Here is a 27,555-nt window from a genome sequence, read left to right on the forward strand (position 1 = left end):
ACTTGAGTCCTAAGTATTGTTCCAATAATGGTGATCCAAAATAGCATCCTAGCACCAATATAGTTCCATTCATTGCATTATGTTTGAATCATCGCCATCTAGCACCAGTATAGTTCCATTTGTTGCACTACGTCAAAGGAATCGCCACCTAACAACACTCAACATGGGGAGCCCTCTTACCATCCAATTAACCAATCTAGAGCATAACATCTTATGACCACACTATCTATTGTTCTCATCAACATACTCACAAACATTCTATTGAAACTTGCAACAACACAATCCACAACAAGAGAAGAAAAGAATTTTCCCACTTCTACTACATAGGTTTGCTTATGCTACTACCATAGTTCCACTAAATACTCCACATTGAGGATTGATTATACCAACATCACAAAGGCTTCACATTTAATGAATTCATTACTAACACCTTTACATCATTCTAAAGATTAGTAATTGCACCTTGATGTGCAATGGGTATGCTGAAGAGGTGTGGAACAACAACAGGTTTTTCCACATCAACATCACTAATGGATTTAATTTCATCTTTATGAACACTTACCTCTTCTGACTCAGCGGATGATTGCAAAGCACCGCCAAGCCCCAGATCATACATACAAGTGTGCACTTCCAGCCAAGGCCGTCAGGCAAAGGATGTTGAATGAAAAGTCAAGCATCCACTTGCACTAAATGACCACAACAAACAAAAAGAACTGAGGAAAGACCCAAACAAATAGAAGCCCACATACTAGTGAGTAGATCAAACCTGCGTGGAGGAGGGTCGTCGCCTCCTCCACCACCTCTATACAAAACCCTCAATTACTATGTTCTCCACCAATACCACTCGCTCTCCTACCTTCTGTAGATCTTTTCCAAACCACATTTTAAAAAAGCCACACAATTATCATAGTAGTAGAGTGTGTTGGCTATGTGAGATTTATATAAGCTATGACAATGTACTGTATGCTGATGAACTTCAGATGGCTCTTTGCTGAAGTTTATGTAACATGCTGTCAAGTTCCCAGTGTTACACATGTTGCACATTGATATTTGTTTACTTAGCTAGCATTAAGGCAGCAGAGTAATATGGCAGGTATGATATTTCTTAAAGGCTCCTCGATAGCCTTAATAGCTGCTGGCTCCTCTTGCCTGCATAACCGTCTGCTAAAAGAGATAAGTATTTAAATCACAAGCAATCTGAATAATGCCGTCAGAGAATTAACTACACAACCCCTACAGAAAGGTAACTAGCGAGAAATAGTTAAAGCACTTTACATCCTTTTTGCTAAATATACATATATATAGAAAACATATTCAAATAGAATATTAGATATGAGTAAATAAGCATAATGAAAAGAAGGAAATTTTATAGGATTGCAGACAAGTTGTTCAATGAAAACCAAAAGCAGAAGTTTACACTTTGACCAAAAAAAATTTGCAAATTAAGTATGAATTCTAAGAGAACCATATTGTTCATAATAATTCACATCTAATGTAAAAATTATTCTGCTCATCATAAATGTCAGCCATAGATATTCTCCATAAAATTGACAAATACCTTCTCGCCACACAACACAAATAATAAAGGGAAAAAAGGACCTCTTCTGTATCCTTGATTGTTGTACAGTACACAATGGTTGATCCACCTCCCTTGACATCCTTTGCAATTTCACTGGCCAATTCCTCTCTAAAGGCTGCTGACCGATTAAATGTTTTCACACCATAATAAAGATTCGGACGATCAAAAGAACTTATCACCCTATAAGGATTTATAAGCTTTAAAGACTGCATAATATCAAGTCGAACTCTGCAAAGTAAGTTTAGAAGTCAAAGGATTGCTAAAAAAGATTAATTCCTTTAAACAACAGAACGGCAGTTTAATAATGGAAAACAAGCCAATAATAAGCCAATCAGAATACATCAATAGAGCTCATCACCAACTGGATAAATAAGACAATCAAAGTTCAACTGGAAATACAATGAGAAAGAGATGGATGTAAGATATAAAACACAAATCATGCTTTTGAACATATGAATGTAAAAATAAATAGAACCATTTAGCCTACACCATCTAAAAAGTAGATAATAAAAAAGGAGCAAATATTGAGTGACATGAAAGGGCATCACTAAACTCACGTGATCATGCCTGATTTGCTAACTGGAAAACATAATAGATGTATTACAACTCAAAAACAATTTTTTGTAAATACAAATATGCAACTATGGTTTACCTGAAGACATAATAACCTATAAAAACAGCCATATGCTAAAACTTAACAAGAGGCTCAAGAATTATAAAAGGTGGAGATTTTGATTATTTTCGTGAGTTTGATTATAGTAGGAGCCGCTTCATTATCATGGGACTTGCATTTTGTATTGGGTAAAGAGAAAGTTTCAATGAGTCGTGGACTCGAACAGTCTGACCGCCATTCCTCTTATGGTTAGACATTGGGAAGATAAGAGAGTACCAAGCGCTAATCTTCTTTTACTGGGAATTTATCATTGTGCAAAGATTCTGAAGGTATCAGAGCACCCCATATTCACAAAGGAAGGTTTAACGTTCACCATGGACTTGTGATTTGGTGTGAGTATCTTTCGGCAGTCTAGCAACTCCAGCTAGCTGCCCCTCATTACCAATATTCACCATTTCTTGGTGTGAATGTCTTTTATGATGGCATAAGTTATTGTGGCATCGATCTCTTCATGATTTTTAACAGTTCCTTGTTGCTGGTCTCCTTCATGATGTGAGATTTCTGGAACATTCATTGAAGAAGTTTAGTGCTATTCCTAGTGCGTGGGATTCTTTGCATTGATGGAAGGCAATAATGGGAACAGGCAGCAGAAATGTGTACGATCTTGGACAAGGTCTTCTTTCCACTATTGTTTTCTTGATTGGTGGCAGCTCTATTTTCAGTGCAATGGAATCTTCTACTTTGGCATGAGCTCCAATCATTTTCAGGTCCTGTGGCATGGAATCTTTCTTTTTAGTGATGGGCTTAGTCCTATGTGGTTCTTTGGGTCAGAATCACACTACAGTATTTGGCTGTTGATTAATGTATTTCCTGTTCTTTAATCGCTGGTCAAAGCTGAACCACGCCGGCCACTATATATCACAGATTTAGATATCATATATGCCGTAATTCCATATTCAGATTGTCTTGTTTTCCACAAGCACTGAGTGGCAAACTAAGGTCAGAGATTTACCGTTATTTCTATAATCTGAAATCTATCTTGTCTGCAGTTGAAGTGTATTGTTGTTATCGTTGTTCCTATGTATTGAGCAAAGACAATCAATCTATATCAAAACAAACAAATAAGCAATCGGAAATCACCGAGTACCTATAGCAGTTCAATAAAGTGAAACATATCTGTAAATTTTAGAGAGGGATTGTGCCAAGATAAATTCTGCTATAATCTGCAAAACTGAAACCTCATAAACTCAAACTGGCAAGCAAACTATTTGGTCAGGATCATAAGGTGATAGAAACATGTGCAGAGAAACATGTGCAGAGACGTCCCTGCTTGCAAGAAATGTCCCGCCTGTATTTCCTTAAGTTTCCAGGTAAAAAAACCTGCAATTTTGACTGATTCACAAACAGTTTTTCACAGGTAAAATCCACTGTTTTGAAGACTAATAGCAGTTTTAAAAAGTTCAATGTGGTTTTCCCTATATTTTAATGTTATACAAATTATTAAATTATATTAAAAAGATGACATTTCCCAGTACCCTTGTCTCCTATTTTTCAAAAATAGACGTACCTATACTGGCACAAGTTTCTCATACCAATACGAATAGCAATCTCCAAGCAACAATCACCAAAACTAACAATCACCAAATTTTCAATCCTTGTTCTATTTTAGAAATGACTAACACTATCTGGAAGTGACTTTGTGCAACACTATGAAAAAAAATTTTAAAAGAAAATAAAGACTAGTGGACACTCAAATTTACCCTTGAAAACTTCTGAAATGGAGGAAAAACCAACTACTAGAGGCCAATAGCTTGTCTGACAAATTTAAATTGATTGAAAAACAAGTAATAGTGAGTGGACTACAAGCATGAAGTTGTTGTTCAATCAGTCAAGTCTTCACGAAATTCTAATTGAATTTCCCCTTCAGCTAGATGCATGTAAGTCAACCCTCAGCCTCTAGAACCTTTGTATCATGACTTGCACACCCAAAACAAAGATGTCAATTTCACATGCACTATAAGCTTCCTTGAGCAAATTTAAATGCCAAAAGACACAATTGTTTACCTTTCCTCATTGTTGCTCGTGTCAAGCAGTTATTTTGAAATTGGCCAAGCAATTTTACAGCCATGTGTTGCAATTACAAAACCACCACCTAACTAAAACTAATGAGTTTGACTACTTTGAAATGGTCAATATTTACACAATTTAGATTTTTGGGAAAAATTTCAATTCTTGTCCCTCGACTTCTAGGATTCTTATGCATCATGGTTGCCTTCATAAAGAGGATTTTGGTCGTACAAATGCTCAATGAGAGACTTAAGTGACAAAAACAATTCCCCTGCTACCTCCTCGAAGTACCGTTGGACTTGATTCACCATTTATCATTGAGCCTCACTAGCCAAGATTCTTCGACTCTCGGTTTAGTCTCTCTTGTCTTCTATTCTAGCACCACATCCTCAAAAAGAATCACCTACTTGTCTATCATGTTCTTCTATTCAGAACAAAAGAATTAATTATATATTTAAGTAGGCCCAATCACTTCATTTTTCAAAAGACCAGTTAAATATTATTCAGATCCTATGCAAAGTTTGAAACAGTGCTTTTTGTACGTTACTCAAAGTGTAATTCAAAACAGAGCTTTAGGATGTAATTTAAAAAGTATGTTTAAATACTTGGAACGAAAAGTAAACTAAAATAAAAATAAAATGAATTGGAGAGCCCGAAAAAGGCAACTACAAAAAAGAGGTCAACACACAAAGCATATCATCCAATATATTATTCATTATTCCTTCAAATTTGGAGTTTGCAGCTTTAAAGAACAAAAACCCTTTGTGTGCAGGAAAAAAACCCTCTCACTCATTCGAGGCAATACTACTTAAGGATCACCATTGTGCTAGAGCAATTTGGATTTGCAACCTAATTTTCATATCAACCATGTTGTTGAAAATCTCAGGCTGTGGGAGATTTGATAGCAGATTATACTGGGGCATTGCCCATATTTTATATTGCCAAATCTATCAACTGTTATTGTTACAAATTTACAATCACAGCAGCAACAATCTAAGGGGCAAAAAATCAGCAAACTTAAAATCAAAGTTTTCTTGACAGCTCAGGATTTAAACAGGAGAAATGAGTTATATATTTAATATAAAAGTTAAGTTTTAAAATATTGAAAAAGAGACAAAACTAATTGTTTCATGAAATTTGAAGGCATTTCCATAGTATAGAGATATAGAGAGCAAATAAAATAGAGAGTTTAGACCATGAATTATCCAAACGAAAAGTTTGTCAAACATAGCAAAATATCATCTAGCATGTAAGCTTTGCTAGTAAATGATTCATTGGTAGCTTTTGTATGAACTTGATAAAGTTATTGCTAAGTTAGCAATAAAACATTTCACTGAATCGTGTGTGATTAAACCTCTAGTCTTGTTCATGATGTGAGTGGATGGTAAAATGCTACTAAAAACACCCCATTCCAGATTATTATTAATATCAGAGAATGTTTAATCATAGAGACTGCACTATCATAACAACAACTTTGTTGACTTGGTGGTCAGCACCTACTTGGGGACTCGTGACAACGCCTCCCATGGGTAAGGTTAAATCTGGCGTTTGTATCGGGCGTTGATACTTCGAGCTTTTGGCGCAAAGGCAAACGATTCCAACAATTGGTATCAGAGCCTTGGGTCACAGGTTCGAGTCTCCCTTCAGTAGATGCTGAAGGCTCAGTCGGTGCTGAGGGGGAGATTGTTGACTTGGTGGTCAGCACCTCCTTGGGGACTCGTGACATGGCTTAACCACCTCCCGTGGGTCAGGTTAAATCTGGCATTTGTATCGAGCATTGATAGTTCGACTTTTTGGCACAACAGCAAACGATTCCAACAACCTCTTGTTTGTCTTCTGTACAAAGAGATCGCTGCGTTTCAGCTGTTGCCTTTGTAATATTTGTGACTCTTCTGTAGTTTCCAGTTGCATTACCAGCTAGGGCCTGTCATTGCCATAATTGTATCTATACTGTTAATCACATTGATGTAGATAGATATCAGCCAGTATAGCAGTATAATAATCTGTACAATTTGCGAATGATAGGTAGCCATTTTTGGAAATTATCAAGCTGATAACATTTATTATTCAGAGTATTGCATAATTTCACCATGTGTGTGCAGCTTGTTTATGGTTAACTTCATGTTAGACCTGAGCTTGGTTCTTATTAGCTGTTCATAACTCACAAGAGTGCAATGTTGTGATTGGGCACTGGTTAAATAGTCCAATTTAATATAAGGGTTTGATAGATGGACACAGCTAATCTGGCTCCAAAAGGGCTCACTAACCTTCGTGTTATACACTTTTCCGAAAAATGAAAGACACGGCTAGTTCTGCTGACCACGACCAAGATCTGTAATTTTCGACTAACCTTCGTGTTATGCGGAAATCGTGACTTTTAGAAGCCAGTTTGGCCGCAGCCTTGATAGATAATGTTATAAGTGGCTGCAGCAGTTGATTGAATGATTTCAGTAATTGACAAATTGGTTGATCATCCAGTGTTCTTATTTAATTTGTTAAACCATAAGTGGCCTACTAATACTTGTTCACCACAAATGTTTTCATACAGTCTTACAGTTATGGATAAAAGCACAGAACCAGGTAGTTGTGATATGATTGGTCATCCTTGTTCTGCATTTTATATTTAATCCAGTTTGCATTAAATACAGGAAATACAGGAAAAAATGTATATTTGTCAAAATATCTGATTGGGGACATTACATTGTCATAGAGCAAGCCAATCCCTTATGTTGTAAAGGGAAATTATCATTAATTCTTTCCCAGGTATGACCTGAACAGCTTGAATGATTTAATCTTCTTCAATTAGACGACATCTTAAGGTGCTACAAAAACTGCCAAGGCCTAGAAATGAATCCTCTACATAGACTTATGGTTTAATGAATGTCTCTAAACCTAAATTATCTTGAAGGAAAAGAATTTAACTATTGTCCTCCACTAACATCACCAACCTCTAGTAGCAAAGTTTTTATGTTTCGTGAAGATGTCAACTGAGTCTTTTCATTGTTAGTGCTTATGGAAACTACTAAACTTGAAGCTAAAAATTCATAAATGAGAAAATTATTTTGACCTTTTGCCAACAAAATTAGATAGTGAACAAAATTATCAATCACTTATGTTGTTAAATTTATAAACACCAATTCCTTACCAGATACCACATAAACAACTTGAATGATTTAACCTTCTTCAATTAAACTTGATGCAAGCTCTGCAAACAATAGTTCAAGTGAAGAAACATAGTCATTTGATTCATTGTCTTTTATGGTGCAACTAATTTATTGTTCTTTGCAACTTTGCTCCATCAATTTTTTATATGACTTAAACCTCCTAAAAAAATACATGGCCCTTGTGCAAGATTAGACTCCTCTTGCATCAAGGACTGGGGACCTAGCTCAATTGGTGAGAGCTTCTTGTGCTGAAGCACAAGGTCATGAGGTCTAGTCTCCCCCTAGCCCACGTGGTACCGAAGGACGTTTCACATAAACGTCACCGGTCACGTTAAAAAGTTTACACAGCGCACTATAGTTTATAGGCAGTGCTATACCCAATTCTTGCAGTCTAAAAAATAAAGACTCCTCTTGCATCAACAATCCCTCTTCAACCTCACAGAACATGAGCAAAGCATGTGGAATATCTACTTCTAACAAGTATTGTTGTTCTATAGGTAGTTCCTAATTATATGAACCCATGACATCATTCAATGTATGATTGTGAAAATTAGTCCTTACCTCTTTGATTTCATATAAGGTGTACCCCACCATAGAGTCATAATTGGATTTATTAATAGATGTTGAGAATCATACGACCCTCGACTTTCATTTAATGATACCAAATTTGTTAAAGCCTTTGCATTTCAAGACAACTTCTTCCATCATGTTTATCTATTGCATGGAACATGCAATACGTAAGTGAAGAAAAAGAAGCTTTTGCTACTCAACTTATTGTAGTAGGCAAATAAGAATTGTGGGTGCTATAATTGATGAAATAATTGTTTCTTCTTGCAGGCAGTGGATAAAGTCAAAGTAGTTGAATGCTCAAAGGTAGTGTTCACGTGGCTAAAATCGCGGAACTACGACTTCATCTGGCCAACGCAGAATAGAATGCTAAGTATCCTATCCTCTCTTGAGATAAGGAAATCCCTAATGCTGTTTCAATTAATCAATGGGGTCGACCTCAATGTTTCAATTGTCAGGTCTTCACTGTAGGAAAGCTTAGTAGTTGATCTGTTTTGCTGGAAACACAAAGGGGACTTACGTTTTGCAACAAGCTGGTCTATTGCGATTCTCGAACGGGGAAATAAAAGCAAAAGAAAAGGGTTCAGGGAGCCTAAGGACAAGGATGATAACAGTTGATGCAGCGGGTAGACAGATTTCGATAAACCAGTTCTTGTTTCGCCAGAGATACCCTCACAACTAGACAAAAACGGTGCAAGCTCCAAGGGATGAAGGATTTTCAGACCGGAGACACTCGTTTTAGGCACCCAATTCTGGCGCAGCCTAAGACGAACACCTGCAGTTGAACTAAGCACAGTTTAGGTTCAGACTAAAAATGCACGGTGACCTACAATCAGCAGACCCCCAATGGTATGAACCAGAAATGCATCAAATACCCCTCCACACTTCACTATTGAAATCCTTGCACTCTAAAATTAACCAGCTGAAAGAAACCATGCAAACAAACTAAAACAAACACAACAAATACCAGATTTCAATGTTCATATATTTGCTTCAGCTGCCATTACAACAATTTCTGCAGCATCTCCATGTTATGCCTAAAATCTAACCTATTCTAACTCTAAAATCTAACTACAAAATTCTACCCAACAAAATTCTAACCCTTTACAAAAAAAACGCCTCTGCCTTTTATAGAGTTTACAATTTTGAATCGAAGGGCAAGATTGACTGCATCCAAGGGCTGCAATCTGCCATCTAGAAGCTGGCAGCCTTAACCCATGCCCATTAAACTCTTAGTCATCTATCCAACCACTATCTCAACTACCTGCAACTGTCTGGATTCAATTTGAGTCTATCCGGTACTTGGACATAACTATCCACAACTGACATGTTTCTCCTTTGTTTCAAAATATCTTGAGTGGGGCCCACAGGCAATTTTACAATTAAACAGTTCCAATTTTCAGAAACTAAACTTTCGCAATTAAATCCAGCTGTGTATTTCTCGAGAATGCATAGACTTGCCGCATTCAGAGTGTTCTTTGGCCTTTGGTCCCGATGGTGGACTTCATCTTTGTGGTTTGGTGGCACAGCGGAACGCTTCCCAATGCTTCATTGCTTTGATCCTGCACTGCATCTTTTTCTCCTCCAGCTTCCGGCGCCTGGCCTTGATTGCGATCCTTCTTCGATTTGCGTTTCAAGATTTCTTCTAGTTCTCTGCGATCACGTCCTGCAAACAATCAATTTTAACCCACGTTAATCATTTGAAAAATTAACTAAATTAATTTGACAAATACTAAATTTTATTTACGACGTCAAGCTTCATCTCGATGGAGTTCAGGCTTCAGAAGCTCTTTGCAAGATGTATCTTTTAAATGTCTCTCCCCTTGAACAAGTGAAATGTGAGATTTTATTTTAAATGCTCATTTGCCTCTCTCTTTGGAATTTCGTGCATATTAGGCAATTTGAAACCTCTAAGCATTTTTTGAATTTCAGCCTATGACGATTTAGACTTATTAGATTTTCAGCCAAAAAGGCCTTTTGCAAAGTTTTAAAACGCCTCTCTTCTAACATCTTCACGATTTCGACCTAAAAGGCCATTTTGCCAAATTTAAAGCGATTTTGGCCTAAAAGGCCTTTTTGCAAACTTTTTAGTGATTTGGGCCTAAAAGGCCTTTTTGCAAACTTTAAGTGATTTTGGCCTAAAAGGCCTTTTTGCAAACTTTTAAGTGATTTCAGCCTAAAAGGCCTTTTTGCAAACTTTTAAGTGATTTCGGCCTAAAAGACCTTTTTGCAAACTTTTAAGTGATTTCAGCCTAAAAGACCTTTTTGCCAAATTTTAGTTAAAACGCCTTTACTTCTTATTTTTGCGTTTTCGGGTTAGAAGGTCATTTTTGGCCCAAAAGCATATTTTCACGATTTTAATGATTTTCGGGACTTATGACATTTTCGGCCCTTGGAGATAATATGGCATGCAACCGAAAATATGCGTCTAAAGGTTTTTGGCCGAAATGGCCAATTCACGAACTTAGTCTTTTTACAATTTTCGGCCTAAGTGTTTATCGCGATTTCGACATGAAAGGATATTTCGCGAACTTGAACTCATCAAGTCTTTCGGGCCGAAAATGTATATCGCGCGATTTTGGAGGATTGAAGATTTCGGCCTACACCGTAGTTTTGCAAGTTTCTTTGTTTTTCAGCCTAAATGTCGATCTCGCGAGATTTGGGGGGGGAGGGGGGGGTGTGTTCAGCTCAGAAAGCCTTTGACTTTGCCCTCGCCTTAACAATTTTCGGGAGCCCCTTCTGCACGATTTTCAACTTAAAACATTTTTGGGCCGAAGGTATCATTTGCGCGACCTTCAACTATTGTTTCATTTTTGGCTTACAAGCCGAGTTTGCAAGACTGTGAAGCTTTATCATTTTCGGCCCACTTAGCCGATTTATGAGCTTGAAGTGGTTTTCGGCTTGAATGGGCTTTCTGCGAGTTTGTTCAATTGTCATTTTCGGGCGATTTAACTATTTTGCGAGATTTTCAGAGGGCATGAAACTTCCGAACTTTATCCTTTTGCTCATTCTGCTAAGCGAAATTGGGTTTCTAAGGCAACTCACACGAGGTTTACTTCAAAGCATTGAACGCTTCCTTCACTTCTCTCCCACTACGCGGGCAAACCAAACTCAAATGGGGGTCCCTGTCAATGACGGGGTGTGTGTGCTATATGCACAACAAGTAGTTGGTCCCTCATATTTGCCATATTATTTACTACCCTTTACAGTAAAAGACTAATTGATGTTCGTACTAATGATTTGATTGAATATGTCTAAATACTGCTTAAAGTGACCATATAATCCTGAAACTGAATTATATGTTCTTCAGCATCATTCAATTTAGTAGCATGACTTGTTCTCAAAAAGAAAGTAATATCTATTGATAAAGTGGTTATGAAGCAACCTAGAAGAATCTCCAAAGAAAGATAATAGTGTTTGAAATCCTAGTTACCAAAAGTTGATTTTTGCACCCAAGTCCCTTGTAGGTTCACTATTGTCTATCTTGACATTTGAGAGATGTGCAAGCAAGATATGACTCACTTCAATTGGTTTTGCACTTGCAAGAAACTTGTAAATCATTGAATATCAACTAAGAATCAAACCGATAGCATTACACCTTGTCATGTTTCCGAAAAAAAGTGAACTATAATATCCTCATGCCACGCTCAGAATTCCATATGTGGTGACGAAGGTTGAAACATGTTCATTTGGATCTTGCTTGCCATAACCATAGACCTTTGAAAATTCTTCATAGATCCATGAGGAAGCTCAAGAAGTTTTGTCACTTCCAATGAACCAATCTGATTTCCACAAGTAAATAATGGAGGTGCATGACTGTTGTTATTGTTGTTGCCCTCCTAATCAAACCATCTCTTGTAGTGGTTCTTCTTTTTAAGCTGAAATACTTTTTTAACAATAGTTGAGGATGAATCTTCTTTCAAAGGAGAATGATCAAGACCTGATTCCGTCATGATCAGTCATAGACCACACTATCCCTAGTCAATAGTTATTCAATCCCTAATGGAGTTGCCACTAATACAGCATTTTGATTCCTACCTTTAAGTTGAGACAAACTAGAGCAAATGTACAACAGAACGACTCTTCAAATTAGAAAGAGCAACTCCTTGTAAACAAAAATAACCTAATACGAATAATATATAATTGCAATTTACAATATGAATAGTGTTTTGGGGGGTGATTCAAGCTCATGTTGAGCAAAACTATCAACATGTCTCATTGGACTTGCCTAGGAAATGAGGCTAATACAAGTGTCAACTCAAGACAAATATGCTTCTTATACTTCTTTACTAGATGAAAACCCCACAACCACCACATTTAAATTGTTCAACTAAATATAGATACAGAGTAGGGCAAGTACAGATAAAGATTTGAATAGGTTTAAAGTTTAAACACAAGAACACAACCTCTTCAAAAGATTGAATTAAAGAATTAGTACAAAGCTACGTAACCCGGGGACGTGTCCCCGGCCTAAAATCCCGCGTGCCGATCTCGGGGACTTGGGAACAGCCAAGGGACGTTTCTCCTCTATCCCCAATTTGTGAGAATTTGGTGGGGACGTCCCGAAAACGGGGGGACATTTGCCCCAGCCATGGGGGACATCTGTACATCCAAGGGACAGAGGGGGACACCTGGGACGTCACCCAACCATCCTAGGGATGGTCGGACATGCCCCACGGTTGGGGCTAGTTAAAAATAATAAAAATATTAAAAAAATGACATTTTTAATTTTTTTTCCTAATGTGAGAAAACCCTAAATCGTAACTTATTTTATTAATAACAATTTGAATTAACAGATAAATATTCGAAAAAAAAAATCACGGCAACCTTCCCCTATGAGTACGAAATATTAAAAATTTTATGTTAATGTTTGAACTTTGACCATATTTAATTTTTAAAAGGGAGCAATCTTTTTCAATGATATTAATTGTTAATGTATGTTATATGCATTGATAATATAATTATTTGAGCATAGCGATCAAAGGCAAAACATTCACAACGCAAGGGTTCGACTTCGGATTAATACTATCAGGCTGCTAGCATGGCATCATGATTTTTTTTCACAATTGACCGCAACCTTCATGTAGCTGCTTCATCACATTCTTTGGGATTTATATTGTGCATAGTGGTTGGAACTCTACATTCTTTCTTAGGTATGCCTTCTACTGATTTTTTTAATTACCAGCATGTTTCATCAGCCTCATTTGCACATCTCGAGGCCAGCACTCCTTATTGTTATTAAATAAATACTAAATAGATCTTTGTATAAGTAATGAACTCATTCGGCATCTATGGGGAACCAACTATTTCACTTGCCCTGATCAAACCAGCAATGCCATTTTTTAACTTTTTTTCTACGAAACCCGGGGACGCGTCCTCTACCTGAAAACCCCCGTCCCAGTCTCGGGGACGTTTCGGGGACTTGGGGACGGCCAGGGGTCGTCCCCCCCCCCGTCCCCAAATTGTCAAAATTTTTAGGGGACATCCCCGAAACGAGGGGACGGCTTCCCTAGCTGTGGGGGACGTCCATACGTCCCGGGGACGATTAGGGACGGATTGGGGACGTCCCAGCCATCCCGAGGACAGCTAGACGTCCCCCACATCTAGAGCTAGGGAAAAATATTAAAAGAACAAAAAAAAGTTGTATTTTCAATTTTTTTTAATTTTTATAACATGGACCCTCTATCAATTCAAATTTTTCAAAATAGTTATAAAAAATTATTGAAAATACGACTATCTATATTTTTCTAACATGGGCCCTCTATATTGAAAAAATTTAAAAAACGACTGAATTTTTTTATTATTGAACTTGAATAGTTATGAAATCAAAATACGACTATCTATATTTTTCTAACATGGGCCCTCTATCAAAAATTAAAAGGCAACATTAAATTTATTAATTCATATCAAATATTTTAAATTTTAAATTAATTCATATTATAAATTTTAAAATTTATAAATAGAAAATAAATTAAATAATAAATATTATACTTTGCTTTTTAGTATTTACTTAGTACTATTTTGATTTCCATATCGCAATTGACAATGAAACAATATGGCAGCAGTGTATCCTTTGGGCATTTTGTATGTTATTTCTTTAATATCTATTATGATATGCATATTGACAATGTGAATGAATTGAAATTCTGAATTATGAGTGCATATTGAGTATTGAGTCTATTGATAATGTTGTATGTTTGATGTTTGCATTCTAAAATGTTTTCATAGTATCATACACATGCTATATCCATGTTTTTACATGAATATAATGTATAGATGCATGCTTTATCCATGTTTTCATATGAATATTTAGAATTTTCCTATATATTTTAAATTTTCCTTATATTTTATATAGCCATCCCCTTTGCCGTCCTCTCCCGTCCCCAAATTTGGCAAAAAAAATTTGTCGTCCCGGAAACTCGTCCCCCTGTCCCCCCGTCCCCGAAACTTGGGGTAACGTAGCTTTTTTTAGAAGGTTTCTAACTTTCAAGGTAGCAATTGATTTTTTTTTTCTGCAGCTATAAGTATAGTTGTATAAGTAATAAAAGTATAAATACAATCTATAGCTCTTGATTTTTTTTGCAGTCCATTTAAATAAATAGATCTTTGTAGTCTGTACTTATGAGTTTCTCCAGCGGTCTTGTGTTGCATATTTGTTCAGTCATGTAAGAGCTCTATGGAGGTCTATAAAACTGTTTTGACCTGAGTATCGTGGTGTCAATAAGTGGGACTGATTCAAATTTCACTTTCAGACCAAACCTCCAATGCATATCTCCATCCAGCTGGTGTGAATTAAGCTCGGGTCTTCATTAATCATTTGATACCACATTATTGGTTATGCAAATTTAAGGTCGGGCTTTAAATTGCTTCCCATATTTTCCATATTTTAATTTTTTCAAAATTTGTCATGAGATAAATGTCTGATTATTTTTATTTTGTGTATTTTATCAGTTTAAACTTTGATTCAAACTCAAAAACAATGAGCAGCAGTGGGGGTGATAGTAGTAGTGAGAATGAAGTGGAAGTGGTTGGGGGAAATGCAAGTAGAAGTGCTGAGAGAAGTAGTGGGCAGACACCTGCAGTATTTAAATGCCCTTCAAAAATTATGGAAACATATGCAAAGGGCCCTTTAATAAAACAAAACCTCTTCTCCAATATGTTACTATTAAGGGTGAAAAGAAAAGGAATTCGGGAGGGAGTAGGGTATCGAATTGTCATGTTTGTCTGACAGAATTTAGGGGTAACTACACGAGTAAAATCTCATTTTTTGGGTGTTCCAGGCCATTGGGTCAAAGCTTGTCCAGAACTAAAAGATGAGGAGAGGATAGAATGTCATTGATTACATATGGAGGCAGAAATGGGGAAACAAGGTTTGGCAATACCGCCACCTTCTTTGCATCTTCACAAACATCTGGACCTATGACATCCACTATTAGTAATATTAGCCAAATTGAGACAAAAGGAAAGAGGAATATAGGTAGTGAGAAGGGAGGGTCAGTAGAAGCTTTGTTTAATATACAAGGATGTGAAGCTACAGTTGGTAGATTCTTTTTTGCTAATGCCATCCCATTTCATGTTGCATGTTCCTCTTACTTTAAACAAATGGTCAATGATATAGCCAATTTTGGTCCCACATTCACACCCCTTGGAGATCATAACCTTCTTTGCATCTTCACAAACATCTGGGCCTATGACATCCACTATTAGTAATATTAGCCAAATTGAGACAAAAGGAAAGAGGAATATAGGTAGTGAGAAGGGAGGGTCAGTAGAAGCTTTGTTTAATATACAAGGATGTGAAGCTACAGTTGGTAGATTCTTTTTTGCTAATGCCATCCCATTTCATGTTGCATGTTCCTCTTACTTTAAACAAATGGTCAATGATATAGCCAATTTTGGTCCCACATTCACACCCCTAGAGATCATAAACTATGGACTAGTCTCTTGGACAAAGAGTATTCCAATGTTAATGTGCTAATGGAGGATATGAAATGAACTTGGATGAAGACTGGTTGCTCTATTGTGATGGATGGGTGGACTGATGTTAGACATCGGCCATTCATCAATATCATTGTCACATGCCCTACTGGTTCTTATTTTCTGAAAGTCGTGGATTGTTCAAGGATGTGTAAGGATGCAGAGTTCCAATTTAGCATGTTGAGAGATGCCATAGAGGAGGTTGGGGCTGCTAATGTTGTATAGGTGATCACTGATTCAGCACGTGTGTGCAAATCAGCAAGTTTGATGGTACAGGGAGCTTACAGGCACATCTTTTGGACCCCAAGCTGTGTTCGTGCACTGAACAATGCATTGAAAGATATAAGAAAAATAGATTGGATGAAGCAGGTGGTGGCAGAAGCTAGACACATTCAAATGTTCATTTGCAACCAGCACACCTCACTTGCTCTCTTTAATCATTTTCAAAGAATGAGTTCCTTAAACCAATTGAAACAAGGTATGCCACTTAATTTTGTATCAAACTTCCAATTTTTTATTTTAATGAACATTGAATGTAGGTATGCCACTTAATTTTTTTATTATTTTACTGAATATAGGTATCCACTTACTTCATCTTGTTGAAGAGGATGCTTGAGGCGCATGATCCTCTACAGTTGATGGTGGTGAATCTTGAGTGGGCTAGATGGCAGGAATCAAAGTCTACTAAAGGAAAATCTGCCAAACAAAAGACCCTTGATGACAATTGGTGGTCCATTGTGAGGTAAGACATCGCTGATTTTATTATTAAAATGCTGATTGTTTTAAAAATTAAATATTAGAATGTTGAGTTTCATATTTTGATTTTAACATTTTGAAATTTGCACTTGCAGATATGTTTGGTAGATGTCATCAGATATGTTGATACAGACTCTCCTAGTCTTGGACAGATATATGAAACATTTGATAGTATGCTTGGGAAGATTAAGCAAATAATTTTGGGCAAGGATCCTACTTTAGGGTTCTATGAGCAACATATTAGGCCCATTGTGGCACGGAGGTGGAACATAATGAACACCCCTCTTCATATGGCAGCCAATGCAGTGAATCCCAAAAGGTATGCACCAAGGGATGGAAGGGTGCCTCCATGTGATAATGATGAGATTTTAGATGAGTTCATGCAAGCCATCGATAAGATATATACAGAGGAGGCGGCTTCCATACTTCGTGCGAAATTCCTTGACTTCACAAATCTCCATGGTCCTACATTGAGTAAACCATAGGCGAGGTTCGACATAGCTATATTAGCCCAAAGAAAACCTATTGGATGGTGGACAAGGCATGGGAGGGATACACCACAATTGAAGCTGCTTACCACTCGCCTACTTTCACAGGTTGATAGTTTCTCTGCTGCACAGAGGAATTGATCCACATATGCCTTTATCCAATCTATCAAGAGGAATAGACTTACCTCTAGACGAGCGAAGAAGCTATTGGCTGTGCATAGTGCTCTTCCACTTCAGGATCATCAAACTCCAAAAATCGATAAACTCCATTGTAATATCACGGATAAATTTTTTTCGTTTTTAAGTGCAATAAGAATTACAAACAAACACATAACCCGTTAAGGTTAGAAAATATAATCTCAATGCTTATTGAAATTGCAACCCTTACACTTTCTATTCACCAAGTGCCCAATGTGGGAAGGTGAGAGCATACAATGATAAGGGGTTCGTTAGCTCACTAATCTGCTGGAAATTATAAAGCAAGTACAATACTGGGCGGCAAACCAGCCCCTTCCACTTATCCAGCGGGAAAGCAAGGAACTTGGCGGTGAACCAGCCAAGAGAACAATACTGCAAACACAAATCACTCTACCGCAATATTTCAGCGAGAGAACTGAATTAAAAATTACTCAACTCAACCACTTATGCAACGAGAGGATCATTACAACCAATATCACGCAACCGCTTATGTAGCGGGAGGACTGAATTACAAATTATCAAATATAGGAGGCAAGCCAACCTCTTCTACTTTTCAACAGGATATGAAGATTACAATCCAGAATGGGTTAGTAGTACTACTACTTAACCTTACAATAAAGAGGAAAGTGAGAGTAGAAGTATATTGTTGAACATAACAGATAATGATCATCAAACTAATTCAACACCAAAAACAGCAGGCTGAAAATGCATAACCAGCAACCCATAAACTCACTAAATTACTTATATCTCACTCAAATCTCTCTCAATTCACTCCAAATCACTCCCAAACCAATACTAGACAAGCAGCAACTAAGACAATCCAAAAGGGAGCTACAAAAACACTTCAAACTACCCGGCATGCATCCCAATGCACTCTCCAAAACCCACGCCTAACTAGGATATTTCGATTTGCATTATTAAATTCAAAACTCAGAGAAAGGTGCTTCAAACTCACAAGATGTATCGCCAACAGCAAGAAGGAAGATTAAGCCAATACCCAGAATGATCAGTCGCTCAGGCAGAGAAGTATGATCAAAAACTTGCTTCAACCACAGGGAAACCAACAACTCCAAAAATCACTCCAAACTCCAAAAACACTTAAATATGCATTGAAAATGTCATAGAATACATCACACAGCTAGGTACTATATCTCAAGTACGAGACTGGAAACACTAGGGAGCCGCACTCCGAAGCTTCAAAGTTCATACGCCAATCTGGCAACATAACGATGCAATTTTTTAAGATGAGCCAAATGAGAGCCCAAGGCTCATATTTATAACTCCAAGCTCCCCCAAATTCAAATGCAAAATGGTGCCCAAACTCAACTCAATTTCCCTTTCATTTTGTTTCAAGTCTTCCAACATGGTGCCCACTTACCTCTTCCTAGGCAAGTTCGAACTTTTAGCTTATCGTAGCGTTTTTTTGCAATATTAAAAACATTAAACAAGAGATATTTAATCCTCCCAAATTTCCACCAACAAATACGCCTTTTGACTTACGCAAATAACACATGGATATAGTTTAATTATTTTTCCCTAACTCATCCTCAATACATTTAATCAATAAATGAAAATATTTAAATATTAAACCTTTGACAAGGAAATAATATTTAATTAAATTACTTATGACAACACATGGATATCAATTAATTATTTTTCCCTTAAGTCATCCTCAATACATTTAACCAGTAAATGCAAATATTTAAATATTAAACCTTTGACAAGGAAATAATATGTAATCAAATTACTTACGACTCCCATACTGATCATTAACAAAAACCAAGATGAAGCGGAGTAAAGAAGACCATAGAACTGTTGCAGGATCAAGACCCTGTCCATTGCCAAAAATAGAAATTCTCCATACTGCCACTTACTAAAAATAGTAAGTCATGAATTACTACTCTGGAAAGCATAATCTTCGCACCCTAGTGACAAAACATGGAAAGCTCAGTAAGACAGCGTCATCCAGACAACCAACCCCTAACTTACTAAAAATAGTAAGTTCTCGCTTCACCAGCATTTGAAACCCTAATTCGTCATTCCACATAGCCTACAGGTCTCAGGAATAGGCCAATGGACCACTGAAAGCACATCATCGAGAAGGGGACATTACAGTCCGCCCTCCCCAAAATTGCTTGTCCTCAAGCAACTGTAAGGCTGGATGCAATAAAATCTCCCCATTTTCCCATGTAGCATCCTCTACTGGCAAATTTATCCACTTGATCAAGTATTCCTTGATCACCCTTCTCCTCAAAGAACGTTCCCTGAAATCAAGGATAGCTTCAGGAACCAAAACTAGCTCTCCCTCCTCATCAAGCGGAGGTAACTCAGTTGAAGCAACAACATTATGTCCCAGAGCCTTCTTAAGGCGAGACACATGAAATACATTATGAATCGTGTTGCTTGCCGGCAACTCATACGCCACTTCTCCAATTCTCCTGTTGACTCTAAAAGGCCCATAGAATCGTGGCTTCATTTTCTCAACTCCACTCTTCTTGAGAGTAGACTGCATGTAGGGTTGGAGCCTCAAATAAACCATGTCGCCCACCTCAAAGGTGCGCTCAATTCGTTGTTGATCAGCATACAGCTTCTCTTGATTCTGTGCATCTTGGAGATTGTCCCTCAAAATCCTCAAAATATCTTGACTCAGTTGCATCATATCCTTCGCTTGAGGGTTCTGCTATCACCAAATACCAAGTCAGCAAAGCTAGGAGCTTCATAACCATATAGTGCCATGAATGGTGACATCCGGATGGACATGTGATAGGAGGAGTTGTAGCAATACTCTCTTAAGTGAAGCCATCTCACCCATGTATTTTGCTGCTCCGAGACATAGTTTCTAAGATATCCTTCCAGCCACTTATTCACTATCTCGGTCTGCCCATCAGTTTGTGGGTGATAACTTGTGCTTGGAGTGAGCACGGTGCCACATATTCTAAAAATTTCTTGCCAAAAAGCACTCAGGAACTTGTTGTCCCTATCACTCACAATGTTCTTCGGTAACCCATGTAACCTGAACACTTCCCGAAAAAACACTTCAGCAACCTAAGCTGCTGTAAAAGAGTTGGTCATGGCGAAAAAGTGAGCAAACTTAGTTAGTCTATCCACCACCACATAAATACTATCCTTACCTTGAGCCCGTGGCAACCTAGTGATGAAGTACATGGATATACTTTCCCATTTTTGACCGGGAATGGGCAAAGGCTATAACAGACCAACTGGCAGAGTGTGCTCATCTTTGTTTCTTTGGCATGTATGACACTCCTTCATGTAACTCGAGACATCGTTTTTAAGTCCCTTCCAAGAGAACCTCTCTCGGATCTGACTATATGTTTTGAAGTAACCTTGGTGACCTTCAAGGGGAATGTCATGGAAAGTCTTCAAAATCTTCTCCTTCAACTTAGACTCGGCCACAATGAAGACCCTTCCTTTGTATAGAATCAACCCCTCAACCATTTTGTACTTTTCATCATGAAAAGTACCCTCTATAATGCTGGTTGCAAACTGATTTTTGGCATAATCAGCAAGCAACAACTCCCTCCAATCAGCAGTAAGCTCGCACAGTGAGCTCAAATGGGGCCTTCTGGACAAGGCATCAACCACAATGTTATTCTTCCCTTTGACATACTCAATATCGAAGTTGTAAGCCTATAGCTTACTCACCCACTTCTGTTGCCTTTCATTCAAGTCTTTATGATGCATGAAGTGTTTAAGACTATTATGGTCAGTCTTAACAATGAACTTACTCCCCACAAGGTACTGCCTGAACTTTGCAAGGGCATGCATTATGGCAAGCATTTCCTTGTCATATATCGAATAGAGTCTTTCAGGCCCTCTCAACTTCCTACACTCGAAGACTATAGGATGCTTATCCTGCATGAGGACTGCACCAACACCTTCTTCTGATGCATCACGCTACAGTTCAAAAGGTTTGGTGAAATCAGGTAAAGCCAAAACAAGGCAGGAACTCATGATCCCCTTAAACTGATCAAAAATTGTTTGTGCCTTTTCGGACCATTCAAAAGCTCCTTTCCTTGTAAGATCTGTGAGGGGAGCAGCCAATTGAGAGTATCCCTTCACAAACCTCCGATAAAAACCACAAAGACCCAAGAATCCCTTCAAGTGTGTTATATTCTTAGGAGGAGGCCAATCAATGATGGCTCTAATCTTTTCAGGGTCTACCTTCACACCGCTTGCACTGATAATGTGACCAAGGTAGAGCAATTCTTCCATTCCAAATTCACATTTAGATTCCTTTGCAAATAGGGAATCGGATTCCAGTATGCTTAACACTTCATCCAAGTGTTGTAAGTGCTCCTTCCAAGATTTGTTGAATATGAGTATGTCATCAAAGAATATGAGTACGAACTTCCTCAGCTGTTTCTGGAAGATTTAGTTCATGCATGACTGAAATGCGGTAGGTGCATTCGTCAAGCCAAAGGGCATGACTAGGAACTCAAAATGACCAAAGTAGCATTTGAAAGCGGTCTTCTCCACATCTGAAGCCCTCATCATAATCTAATGATACCCTGACATGAGGTCAATCTTAGAAAAGATCACTGCACCATGTAGCTCATCAATGAGCTCATCAATTCTCAGAATAGGATACCGATTCTTAATAGTTTTCTAATTCAGGGCTCGGTAATCCACGCACATGCGCATGGTCCCATCCTTCGTTTTCACCAAAACAACAGCATAAGCAAAGGGGCTTTTGCTTGACCGTATGTAACCCATGTCAAGCAACTCTTGGATTGCCTTCTCAATCTCATCCTTCTGCTTCTTGGGATACCAATAAGGAGTAGTCATAACCGGCTTATCTCCTTCTTCAAGCTCAATGATGTGTTCTGCACCTCTCTCAGGAGGTCTACCAGGAGGTGGGTTCTCAAACACCTTACTCCTCTTGGTTATCAAGGCCTAAATATCTTCAGGATAGCTCCGATTCTCTTTTAGTGGTTTGGAGGGCATAACCATGACCTTACTTCTGTCTGCGATCAGTGCTTGAATGTCTGCGAAATAGCTGCCCTTGTCTACCAATGGATTTGATGGCATTATCAAACACTCTACTACCCACTCTACTTGGTTATGGCGGATCAGCCTCTCCATCCTCTTCAAAGATACATCTCTAAGTCCACCATTCGACATTCCTCTCAATACCACCTTCTTCCCTTCAGACATTAATTTCAGCTCCATGGTTTGCAAGTTTAATGTAATCTTGCCAAGAGATCTCAGCCATTGAATCCCGAGGACTGCATCATCAATCGCACCAATGCCAACCACAAAGAAATCATCTCTAATTTCATGATTTCCCAACTTCAAAGACATGTTGGAAATCATTTGGTTCCAGGATATAGTGGAGCCATCCGCTACCATGACTTTGAAGCCTTCTACTTCCTCTGCCACTAGCCCCCTCTTTGCAACGATCCTCTCATCAATGAAATTATGAGTCGCTCCTGTGTCAATGAGAGCAATGACACGATGCTCTCCAATCACACCCCGAACTCTAAAGGACTCATTCTTGTGAATGCTCGAGAGTTAAGCAACCACTCCTCTGTCTTCTGACTCAATTCTAGGCCCTTCAAGAGACTCTTCATACTCACTATCCTCAATTTCAGTTTGCTGTTCTGAAATTTCAAAATCTGATCCATCCACAGAATAGCACACTGTTGTGCGTTGCACACACTCCCCGTCGCCGATAGGGTCCTGCTTGTTTCTTTTCCGATTTTTGTCTTGCCCGATGTAGGATTTTGATTTTATCCGCCATTTTGAGGTGCAACAGGTAGTAGTGAAGCAATGATCCTGCAGGAGAGTAAGCCCACCCGTTTCCTGTAGTCCTGAGGAGTTCGTAAGAGGTCAGCAATGATTCCCTCCGGGATGAGGGGACTGAATCATAAACTATGCAACCATTAAGTTTTGAGGCGCCTGTTAATTTAAGTTGCAGGGCCAAGGGGTGGATTTGCAGAGAGTCGCGCAATTTTAAATATTCAAAATCAATCCAAAGGAGACTAATTTTCGCGTGAGTCTGAAAGTTGGCTAAATAAGCAAGAGTGTCAGTTGTCCATGGGTTTCAAAATGGCCTTTTAGGCCAAGTTTGGCTTTAACGTTAAACTTTCCAAAATTGCCTCCCAGCCCGAAAAAGCCAATATTTCAAAAGGGCATTGAGCTAAAACTTTGCGAAAAGTCATCTTGGCAAACATCCAAAATCGCGGGTTGCAGTTGGAAGGCGTTAAGCTTAAGACTTTTCATAACGTCCTTTTTGCCCGAATTTTGAAAACCACGTGAAAAGGGCGTTTAATTTTAACGTTTGCAAAGAATGATTCTAGCTCGAAAATGGAAAGTTAGTGAAGGCATTTTAAAATGAACTTTTCATGGGGCCTCTTTAGGCCGAACTTTATGCATAAAGGGAAAGCGTTGAAATTAAAACTTTTCATAATCCCCTTTTTGCCCGAAAATGTGAAAGGCGTTAAACTAAGACTCTTGGGCCCGTAATCTCGCAATACGGTTAAAAGGCATTAAACGTAAAACTTTACAAAAGATCCTTTTAACCTGAAAATGCCAAAGGAAGGAGGCGTTAAATTTAAACAGTTAAATTTAAACAGTTTGCAAACGTTACTTTCAGCCCAAAAATGGGCAAATCCAAAAAAAAAAAAGCGAGTTAAGTGAAAATCGCGAAGTGTGCAAAAGGGTCTCCTACCCCGAAAATCGGCAAACACTTGAATCACGAAATTTTAAAAATGGCATTTTACCAAGTTTGCAAATAGTCTCTCCAGCCCGAAAATGGCCAAAAGGAGTCCAATATCGTGCAACTTTAAAACATTTTTTTCAAAAGGGTCTTTTACCCCAAAAGTCAATAGAAAGGCGTTAAAAGATAACTTAAACATCTTGCCAAAATCGCCCCCCAGCCGAAAATCGAAAGGTAAAGTGGTAAAGCGTTTTACTAAGTTGGCAAAAGTTCATGCTATCCCAAAAATTGCCAAACACTTAAATTGCGAACCTTTCAAAAGGGTCTTTTACCCCGAAAAGTCAGTAAAAGGCGTTTTATGAAGTTTGCATTTTATCCTTCAGCCCAAAAATACCAAGAAGGGTTAAATCGCGAAGCTTTAAAACTTTTCAGAAGACTGCGTTCACCACCGTTGAGGGAGAATCATGCAATACAAATAGGGAAGAGCGTCTTTTTTCTGGTAATCGTGAAGTTTGCATTTTATTATTTCACCCCGAAAATGCAAAGCATGGGGCATGGCGTCACTTTATAAGTGTGCGTTTTAGTGGTCCTACCCCAAAAATCGGTAGACACATGAAAGTCGCAAATGTAGAGGAAGGTGTTATAACTCTTTGAACTTGGCAAAAAGCCCTCCCAGTCCGAATTTGCGTGATAGGGTTTTATCTTGGCATCTTCATTTACCCTCTCTAGCCCGAAAACGCAAGTTAGGGGAAAATAGAGAGGCGGCATTTTACCTCAGTAGCTTGCAAAACCTTGCAATGCAAAATCGCACAAAAAGGGAAAGTAGAAAGCCGCTACACTTTGCGAAACCGCCCAAGTCTCTGAGCTTCATTCTACGATTGGGCAATCCGCCAGATAGGATTCGATTCCCTCCTTTAAAATTGTTAATTTATGCAAAGTTGGTCATGATATTTTGAAAGTATCAAGCATAGCACGCAAAAGCAAAACCGGCTAGGAAAATTGATCATTGAAATAAAATTCAAACAGAGAGAAATTTTGAATATTTTAAAAAACTGAACTTAGTCAAAACTCTTTTCCAAGTGCGAAAAATTAGCAATCATTAAAACATCTGAGCCCTGAGTTGCAAAATTGAGCATTTGCCCGTACTGTCGTAATTGGTCGAAAGTGGCACTTTTTGGAACCCGCTCTGAGTAGCAAATTTTAAACTAAACCAACATAATTTCCTATTTTAAATAGCATTTCATTTCCAATTATCAAGCTCTTTCTTATTAAAACATTATGCTTTTTTTTCAAAATTCGATGTTCCCATTGATCATTGGTTTTATGTGCTAACATCATCCTCTGTTTTGGCTAACCCATTCGCTTCCTTTTTCTCATCTTGTAATCCGTGTCCGATTGTGCAAGATAGATGCCTAGATCGGCAGTTGAATCCTCAAAGACTCTTGGTGCAACCGGAACGTCTCGGGTTTCCAAGTCTGCCATTCCCTGCAGAGGCGAGAAAATGAAGTACAAATACTAAAGGGGAGGAGTTAGGGAGTCGAAGGTCCAAAGCATATGGGAGAACGTAGGTGACACTGATTTGGGCCACATAGACATTCAGGATTTCAAGAACAGGGTATACTCTCCAAACGCCTATGGCAAGCCTAGGCGGATGATGGAGAGCAGTATTGCTCAGGCGGCAGGTTTCCCTCCGGCCGTGCAAAATTATGAACCAATGGTTGAAGCTGCCAGACATTATCAGCCAGAAACCAAATTAGTGGTCCTAGAGGGGATGGTGCTAGCTGATTTCACACCTGAGGCCATTGGGGAGGCATTTGATATCCCATTTCCTAATAATCCTGTTGCTACAACTATTGATGAGGCGCAAGTCGCTTATGACATGAATACTGCTAAATGCAAGATGTTGATAAACGAAGAATGGTAAAAAGAAAGAAGGCCCCCAAGCATTAGGATCAGTAAAAAGACCCCCAGAAGTGAATTTTATAATGAGTATGGTGATATGGTCACCTTACTCAGCCGGGTTATGGGACTCCCTCAATCTAATTTTTTTGAGGAATGGATGTTCTACTTTACTGAGTAGGTCTTTGCTGGGAAGTCCAAGTTCAACTGGGCTCAAATCATCAGCGACAATATCCATACACAACTGGTCAAGCTTGAAGAAAAGAACTTCACCATGACTTCCTACTTGATTTACATGTTTGCCCGACACCATCCACTAACAAGGTTAATCAAGAAAGGTGAGATCGGGAATGGACCGAATCAAGTAAAGGTGTATGAATCCTACCCTCAACTGCATTATTATGACATAGCTCAAAGAGAAAAGAATAACATTGCTTACGCAATTGGTCAGTATGAGCGTGTCAATGATGCCTTTACAATACGCCTAGTCAGGTTGATGCAAGGAGGATTGCACATAAGGCTTTCAGAGCAGGCTACCATTTTGATACAGAAATATGGTGCATGGTTTATCCAATTCCCTAGGTTCACTTACATCAGGATAGCAGGCTTTGAGGGAGCACCATTCCGACTTCCACGCTATCCAACAGACAAAATAGTCCTTATGGAAGTTGCACGACAGGCACACCCAACAGGCAGCCTACTCAGAGATAAGAAGCAGTCTGGATTCACCTTCCCCATGATCTTGGGTGCCCTCGATGTGCATTTCAAAAATTTAGTGCAAGTTGAGGAGTCATTTGCTGAATTTGCGTCCTATGGCCTACAGGAACATTTCCCTAGGGAGTGCTTCGATCATGATAAATTGGCAAAGAGGGCCTATGGCAGGCGCTACAGGGCGAAGGCATCAATTGAGGATTATTGGAACGACTGTTCCGATGACTATGAGGTCCGACGGCGTGAGTATTCTAGGCTAAGCGTCCAGCAAATGCGGCTTTATGAGTACAGTCAAGTCCCAGATCAGGTGACTGATTATGGTAATTGCTTGCAAGTCTGAGAATTGAGGCAGTTAAATACCTCTTGCCAAGCATTGATTGGACGCAAGATCCAATCACTGATTTTGAGGCAGTCATGGAAGCTCCAAGAAGGTATACTGATCACTGGTTATCCCAGCAAATCGAGAAACTAACCCATGAAGGGATTCAATTCACATACAATCTAATGGGCAGTCTCGATTCCCAATCTTCGGAGGATGAAGGAACCTCAAGCGCACCAAAGGAAGAGGTTGGGAAACCTGGAAAAAGGAGGAAGAAAGCAAGAGCCAATAGAGGGACTCGGACATCAAAAAGAACCAGAAGAGAAAAGATCCCTATCAAGAGGTCGGAAGTTAGTTCGTCATCCAAAGACCCCAGTTCGAAAGATGATGTAGTTGAACTTGACTATATACTTGCTCCGCCTTCATAGAGTGATGTTGATGCGTTCGAGGCAAATAATCCTCAGGCACAAGCTGAGCCAAATGCAGAGGTAGGGGTCATTGGCTTTGATGAACCTGGAAATCAAGTTGTGAAGGGAGA

At 38.6% G+C, this 27,555-nt stretch overlaps 1 protein-coding gene across 2 annotated transcripts in view; it reads right to left on the bottom strand.

Annotated features, from left to right (window-relative positions):
* The window catches only part of LOC131036323 (uncharacterized), a 253,892-nt gene that overhangs the window by 98,210 nt on the left and 128,127 nt on the right, over positions 1–27,555 (bottom strand). For both annotated transcript variants that reach the window (XM_057968171.2, XM_059209411.1), the window contains one exon: positions 1,600–1,807. In XM_057968171.2, coding sequence (XP_057824154.2) covers positions 1,600–1,807 — 208 coding nt within the window. The remainder of the gene's footprint in view (positions 1–1,599; positions 1,808–27,555) is intronic.

The sequence above is a fragment of the Cryptomeria japonica genome, chromosome 7 (assembly GCF_030272615.1).
Source record: "Cryptomeria japonica chromosome 7, Sugi_1.0, whole genome shotgun sequence".
Taxonomy (NCBI): Eukaryota; Viridiplantae; Streptophyta; class Pinopsida; order Cupressales; family Cupressaceae; genus Cryptomeria; species Cryptomeria japonica.